Raw genomic sequence first — 8,287 nt, forward strand, 5'->3', positions numbered from 1 at the left:
GGCAACCTTCCCGATCTCCTTAAAAGAATAACCTCTCGAAATAATCGAACATTATTTCATAGTTTTTCATAATTTTGAACCGTTTCCAAAATATAGGGTAAGACTTTATAGACATTATATATCCTATATGCACGCACGCACGCACGCACACAGCTATATTACAACTCTATATAAATTTTTAATTATTATTAAGGATGCATCGGATATCCGGGAAATATCCGGTATCCAGTTGAAATTTTTATATTGATTGCTTGCGTCATTAGTGCAGAATTTTATTTTAGCTGAATTTCTTGCACAGTTCCTTTCTCTTTCCTCTTTTTATTTTCACATTAGGAAGATAAAGAAAATTATTATCGCTATTTTTCCTTGCTTGCTGCTCTTCTTTTTGAAAGTCATTTTTAAATATCCAGCAAAATATTTCGAAAAATATTCAACATGATATCCAGAGAAATATCCGGCTAAATAATTATCCTACTGGATATCCGATTAAATATCGTACATCCGAAAATAATCTGACGCCGGATATCCGGTAATTTAAAGATCCAGTGCATCCCTAATCATTATATCAATAAATATTAGAATTCATATAATGTGTTATAGTAATAATAGTCAAATAGAGTAATAGTGAAGAGAAAATTACATTTTGATTTAATGAGATCGCGCTATTTCCGAGAAAAATTCTAAAATATTCTGTATGGTAAACTCGAGTGTTACATTGCTGTCTGGATAACAGCGTTGTATTAGTTCTTCAATGTTTCTATACTGCGCGATAAATTCATTTTGCATCTCGCGCCAAACAACCTGAAAATTAAAAATTTAGCAGTATATAGAAAGTAGATAAAGACGAGAAAATACTTTTCATGCTTTTAAATATTGTTTCATGTTTATAAGGACTTGCAATTACCATTAAATCATCAAAAATATCATCTCTCACATATTCTACTTACTTGTAACAAATTCTCCTCTTCACATAGATGCTTCTCAACTTTTCGATACAAATTCTCCAGACCTTTCTTAACTTCTCTGGCCGGATATTCCTTCACTACGCGTCGCAATTCTTGCTTGCTAAAGGCCATCTGATAACTGACTTCGGATTCTTTCACACCGGCGCCTACCTTGGCTTGTACGCCTTCGAAAAAAAGCTGAAAAATAAACATTCCTAAATAATATTCTTATAATTACAGAAGTATTTTTATATGGCAATTTACATTAAGTTTTTCAAGAGGTCGTCCAAAATATTGTGTAACATAAGCGCGAAGCGCGTCTTGATATTTTTGCTTGGCTTCTTTCCGCTCGTGGTCCAAAATCGAAATTTTTAGTTGTGAGAGGAGATCATAGAGATGATGAAAATTTTCTAAAAGTATGACATATTATATACAATAATTGAAATTAGATAATTTTATTATGTACTATATTTTCTAATTACCCATTTTTATTACTTCCTGAGGCGTCTTATGATGTTCTCGACTGTGAATAACAATAGCCTCGAACATAGTACTCACAAGCTTCGTGTACCATTTCTCGAGATCAACCTTTCTATCAGAGTTGCGGAAAATCTTCTCCGCGGTTCTCGCAAATGGTCCGAAGTTTTCTATGTATGGTAATATACCACATTTGTGTCGACGATTAACTTTTGTATCGCACAATATGGACTGTAATTGCGCTTGCATGAATTTGTCAAACGCTCGTTTTACGTGGATCAGAGAGGATGCAAAAGTCATCGATAAAAAAGAGCCGGTATCTTGAGCGGACATGACATGCTGTGATAAACGCACCAATACGTACATGCACCAACTGTAAATAGTACACAAGATATACAAATACAATATATATATATATACATATACATATATATAGGGTATCCCTGAATAAGTTTTTGCCAAGTACTTTTGTGTAAATAAAGCGGACTAAATTCAGTCGAAATGTCCTTTATCATTTTGCAATTTTCGCAATAATTAAGGGGATCCTAAAGCCGTCTGTATTATCGACTAATAAAATATAATTTTTGGATAACAAATACTTTTTTTCTCTTTCATAGATTCGAAAATTCTTTTCCAGGATTAAAGTATACGCATTAATACATGTTTGTGAGATAGAGTTTACGTCAAGAACGATCAACAATTTCAAAATTGATATATTTTTTACCATTTCTTAGTGTAACATGACGTCTCAAGCTGTTAAGTCGTGACAACATTTGCTTGATACAAAAATTTTGCAACCTGCACTTAAGAAATAGTAATAAACACAAACATGTAGTTTGCACGAACAAATAACGTCCTTAGAAGACTTAGACATTTTATCGCGACAAATTTGTTATACAAAAACTGACACGAACGTGCGACTGCGTATATCATAGGTTGCGTGAGATATTAATGTGATAGTATATAAAGACATGTCGATGCGCTCATGGTAGAAGCGATAACATGGGATTTGCAATTTGCATATATCTCTCTCTGAATCTGTCTTAAATAATATTTTAAAATGCTAATACAGTCCTCAGATTGACTTATGACATCTTAAGATTGTACTTAAGACAGTCTTAAAGAGAATGATTATGAATACCGGTCTGTTTGGCGTCGTGAAATTGGTACTGAATCTTTCTTTGTTTAACACACTTTATGTTTCTCTTTCTACAGAAAGAGAACACACTTTGTTTCCCTTCCTAGAAAGAGAAATATAAAGTGTGTTAAACGAAGAAAGATTCAGTACGAATTTCACGACGCGAAGCAAATCGGTATTCATAGTCCATTCTTACATTTAAGACTATCTTAAGTACAATCTTAAGATGTCATAAGTCAATCCGAGAACTGTATGCATTTTAGGGCATTATTTAAGACAGTTTTAAAATAAAAATGGACTATGAATTCGCCACATGTTTAGCGTTTCACAGTTGGCAGCCTTAGTCTCTGATCGACATTCATAGACAAAGACGGCGGAGATTCAGAGAGTGCTTGCAAATTGCACACATCATGTTATCCTTTCCACCATGGATGCGCTGGAAAACCAGCGACCTCTGGAAACGTGACTTCATCAGAGTTCGAGCTTCACTTTAGGATCCCCTTAATCATTGCGAAAATTACAAAATGGTAGAGGACTTTTCGACTTTAGTGCGTTCTATCTACACAAAAGCATTTGGCAAAAATTTATGAGATACCCTGTGTGTGTGTGTGTGTGTGTGTGTGTGTGTGTGTGTGTGTGTGTGTGGTGTGAGTGCGCGCGTGTGCGTGTGTGTGTGATGTGTATACAAGAGTATATTGAAGAGATTATAATAATTGAAATCCGCTTATTAATATAAAAACTCTGGATAATTTTAAATGCAGAAGTCTAGGGCTCTGTGCCACAGAAAATGAATTTTGAAATTCTTTACTTTTCAAGATTTCCCAGATGACATAGTGGAGAATTTTTCATGACCAATATGAAATATGTAATCTTAAATTTTATTAAGTTAAAATGAACCGAGAAATGTTCAATACAAGTGAATTTGGTCATGTTAGTACCATTATGTTAATGTCTAATATTATTTTTGTGTAAATTTTTGCAATTTCTAGCTCAAACAAACTGCGCATCGACTATTTGACAGTATTGTAACACAGTCTTAGACTGAAGTAGGAGTAATATTACAAATTAAATAGAGTAATTTAATCAATAAACTGTAATTCCAGGTTCTTTCATATTTTTCATGACTTTTCCGGGTTTTCCCTGATCAATTTATATTTCCAGGTTCTGTTGAAACCATTATTTTCAAAGACCAACTCACAAGCTGTCAATTTTGTCCAGGAAACCGATAAAGTTATTCAATTCTGTTTCCAATGACGGGAATATAGCGGCCATAGTTGCACGAACATCTTCGTTTACTTGACGCTCGAGTCGTTTACTTGCCGTCGAAGTTACCGATCCAGGACTTGCTGCACCGTTGTTAACATTCTCTACTTCTTCCATCTCGCTACTCTGCACAAAGCAACAGACATTCATAGTCATAAGAAATTGTAATAAAAATTTACCAATACTTACTTTGGAGGGCGACAGAACAGAATCCAATTGAAGAAATGAAACACAGAAGCCTTGTTCGGCGAGACATACTGGCTGCATCTGCGAAAGTACACAATTGAGGACTGAATCTAAAAGATTTCCTTCGTCCATCGGAGTCCATATTTCACCACTCAGCAAACAGATAGGCGCCGGGTTAAGCAAATCTTCACCCTTTTGACCACTAGACCTCGATGTGTTTACTTAAAACGTACCTTCTTATTAATATATAATTTACGAGAATGATATATGCAGAAGAGTATTAAAATACGCAATTATAATCTAACTATTAAAGCTTTTAAATGCTCATCATTTCGTTTATCGTTTATTAATTAATCGAAATTCTATTGCAGAAAATCTTCTATTACTCTACCTTGCAGACGTTTACTAATAAGCTTATTTTTAGCTTCCTCGAAAAAGCGCTTCAGATCTCTCTTGTACAATTTGCTCATAGTATCAGTATAGACCTTAGTTAACTGTACAAAGGCTTTATTGTCTAATGCTCTTAATAGCTGCATCAATTCAGTATATGGTACGAGTTCGTTATGAACTCCTTGATGAGTCGGTAATATTAAATCCGTCATGGAAGTAGATGTATCTCCAATATCGTTACCCTAAAATTTGATTAAAAATAGGGAAAAATATTCTTGTACGATTACACGCACGCACGCACGCACGCACGCACGCACGCACGCACATATACCCAGTAAAAACGAGAATGGATTGAAATTAATTAAAAATTGCAATTTATTTTAATTTATGTTTGTGGTTTAGAGCCCGGAGTTGATTGATGAAATGGATTGAAATAGATTAATATCTGACGGTATAAATTCATTTCTGTTCATGAAATGGATAGAAAATAAAACGACTTAAAAATAAACTTCTTGTAAATATTCTTTTGATTTTACAATAACATTTATAATTCTTTCTTTATGAATATAACGATATTTTTATATTCATTTCGATCAAAATAGGAATATTCTTATTGAATATTGTCGGATATAGATTCAGGATTTACATATTTCCGTCATAACTTTTTTTATTTGAATAAAAGTATGTATTTGCCTAATTTTAAACTATGATGTATTCACAACTTACAAACTATGTTGAATTTTTTTTTAATGAATTTTTTTTTTAAGTGAATTCAAACAAGACTGTTCTTATTTATAATTTTGAACTAGAATGTATTAATGGCTAACTTATTTACAATATAAGTATTTTTGGACTCAAATGAATAGAAATGGATACGAAATGTTATTCATTATGTTGAATTTGAATTATTTCTGTTCGTATTATATTATTTTTTGATTGAAATGAATTAAAATACAAAATGCGCTATTCATCGTGTTAAATATGAATGTATTCATGAATTAAAATACGAAATAACTACCGTGTTAAATTCAAATGTATTCATGGATTCAAATGGATTTGAAAAATCAGAAGCGCAAATTCGGAAATATTGAAATGAATTTCTATTCATTTTAATTTATTCTCGTTTACTGCAGGTATATATAGGTTCGTGCGTGCGTGCGTGCGTCCTTAAATCATTTTATACAGGGTGTCTCAGAATTCGCGTACCAACGTGTCCTCCGTGAAATTCTAAGACGAAAAGCTCTCTACCATCCGATGAGTAGAATTTGAATGGTGAGATATTGAAATTGACGAATGGACGTGCGTAGAATTCACAAGATTAAAATCGGCACAACTGAGACTGGCGCGAAGCACTTCAGACACTTACATCGTATCAAAGTATGTTTCTCATTACTCTTTGCATTTAATTTAACTAAAATTTATTTTAATTTAATTAAAATTTATTTAAAATACATCAATTTGTTTTAAAAATTTATAAATTGTTTAAAACATCCGCAAATTCTTTAAAAACAAAAAAATTATTTATAAAACGTTAATATTGTTTAACAAATATTGAAAAGATTTAACAAATAAAATTATGTAAGCAATGTTACAATTATTTAAAAAAGTTTATTACTGCTTTAAAAATAAAAAAAATCATAAATAATTCATTATTGTTTAAATAACTCATAAAAATATAAAAAGTGTTTCAGATTCTGCAATTTATTTTAAAAATCCCAAAAATGTTCAATATTTAAAATTGTTTACAAAATCTTATCATTGCTATAACAACCTAAAAATTTAAAATATCTAAAATAGTTTACAAAAGTTAAAAATTATTATGAAATACTGTAAATTCTTTTTATTGATTTAAAAATCGAAGAAATATGTAAAATACCTTAAAATTACTTTAAAAGTTTTAAATTATTATTAAAACCTGCAATTTATTGTAAAAAATAATAAAAATTGTTTATTAATTATTAAAGTTTTGTTATAATAAAGCAATAACAAACTTTTTAAAATAATTGTAACATTGCTTACATAATTTGATATTTGTTAAACCTTTTTAATATAACAATATCAACGTTTTATAAATAACTTTCATAGTTTTTAAATAATTTGCAGACGTTTTAAACAATTTTCAAATAAAACAATTGATATATTTTAAACAATTTTTAACTAATTTTTAACTAATTAAATTAAATGCAAAGAATAATGAGAAACACGCTTTGACACTGTGCAAGTGTTTGAAGTGCCTCGCGCCAGTTTCTGTTGTGCCGATCCTGACCGCGCGAATTCCAGGCGCGCCCATTCGTCAACTTCAATATCTCATCATTCAAATTTTACTCATTGTATTGGTACAGAATTTTTCGTTTTAGAATTTCACGAAGCATACGATAGTAATTGGCGGTTTGCGAGTTCTAAGATATCCTGTATATAAAATGTGTTCAAAATCCGAATATTTCGACGCACAGTCACATTTGAGATAAATTAATTTCATATAAGCGAACGTTTCAGCGCGCGATCATATCTTAAATATCGATCGAAATAAAATTCGATTCAACAAAGAATATATATTGTATTATTATATTTGAAACATCTAAAATCTTTGATCGTTTATTAGCGTTCTCTATTATACATATTTATATTCTCATTTACACGGTCGTTTATTAATTTTAAAACACGCTGTCTTGTTACGCGTTCTCTCATTATTAGTATTGCGAAGAATATTTCCGAAGTCTTAATGGTCGAGTTGGCTAAGATACTCGCCCCGGAAAGTCGAAAGGTCCCAGGTTCGAATTCTGGCTGAAATAATATTTTTCGCAATAAGGTTTTTTACAAACAATTAACGGACTCCTCGAAATCAAAATAAAAGTTTAACAAACGGGCTTAAGGAGTCAGCGCGGAAAACAGTGCACAATTTAAATTATATAAATTTAAATTAGTTAATATTTTTAGTCAATGTTTACATAAAACGTACGTTTTGGCTCAAATTCGAACCACCTTCAGCGTAACATATAAAAGCGGTAAAACGGATTAATCAATATAATAAGCTATGTTAAATTATGTGATCGTCATTTGGGAGTCGATTGTATATCTCGAAACCTAATATATGATAAAAGTGAGCTCTCACTTGATTGGATAGTTTTCATCATAGTGTAAATGCGACATTTCTCACTTGACAAGAAATTCTATGTCAAATTGTATCAAATGGTTAAAGCGTGTCGAGATTGATCGAAATTAGTTGAAATTTATAATATTATAATAAAATCCATTCTATTTATAGATTATAGGTTTCCTATAATGGACATTATTTTTATGTTTTGCATAGAGGAAAATGACAACGAAAATAATAAAATTCGCAAGACATTTGAATTTAATAAGAAGACGATTACGGGATATTTAAGATCCATTTGAAATCCCAGACAATACATTTAGAAAATTATATAGATTAATATATAAATATATTAAGTATATACATATGTAAATTATTTAAATAACTAAGATAATGAAATAGTTTTATAATATTTTTTGCATAAATTTTAAAATTTCCAGTTCAAACGAAAATTATGAAATTGTAAGATTATAAAATTCACTTAAAAATATTAAATACTAAGATTCGCTTGACTGTATAGGTAATTTTATTACGTTAGTTATTTGAATAATATACGATTCATGAATATCCTAATGTTGAAATAAATTATATTCTGTTATAAATTATACACGTATGTGTGCTTACGTATGTCACAACAAAAGTTATCACTTTGGTTATGTATCACTTGCATTTCGCACTCACATTTGTGATTTTTACTCTCGTGAACATAGGAATATCGTATTTTCACTATATTCACTCGCGTATATTTGTTTACGTGAGAAGAAAGTACGAGAAGTGAGAACCCCCCCCCCCCCC

General features: G+C 30.9%; 1 protein-coding gene across 4 annotated transcripts in view; it reads right to left on the reverse strand.

The window, feature by feature from the left end:
- Positions 1-295: 295 nt before the first annotated feature.
- The window catches only part of LOC108746574 (exocyst complex component 1), a 19,551-nt gene continuing 11,559 nt past the window's right edge, over positions 296-8,287 (reverse strand). For 3 of the 4 annotated variants that reach the window (XM_018483427.1, XM_018483428.1, XM_018483431.1), the window contains 7 exons: positions 4,400-4,640; positions 4,012-4,229; positions 3,758-3,948; positions 1,427-1,794; positions 1,209-1,354; positions 948-1,142; positions 296-801 (listed from right to left, as the gene is read on the reverse strand). In XM_018483427.1, coding sequence (XP_018338929.1) covers positions 649-801; positions 948-1,142; positions 1,209-1,354; positions 1,427-1,794; positions 3,758-3,948; positions 4,012-4,229; positions 4,400-4,640 — 1,512 coding nt within the window. In that variant the 3' untranslated portion in view covers positions 296-648. The remainder of the gene's footprint in view (positions 802-947; positions 1,143-1,208; positions 1,355-1,426; positions 1,795-3,757; positions 3,949-4,011; positions 4,230-4,399; positions 4,641-8,287) is intronic. The other variant, XM_018483429.1, reaches the window with a different exon arrangement.

This window comes from Trachymyrmex septentrionalis, unplaced genomic scaffold (genome assembly GCF_001594115.1).
Source record: "Trachymyrmex septentrionalis isolate Tsep2-gDNA-1 unplaced genomic scaffold, Tsep1.0 scaffold179, whole genome shotgun sequence".
NCBI lineage: Eukaryota > Metazoa > Arthropoda > Insecta > Hymenoptera > Formicidae > Trachymyrmex > Trachymyrmex septentrionalis.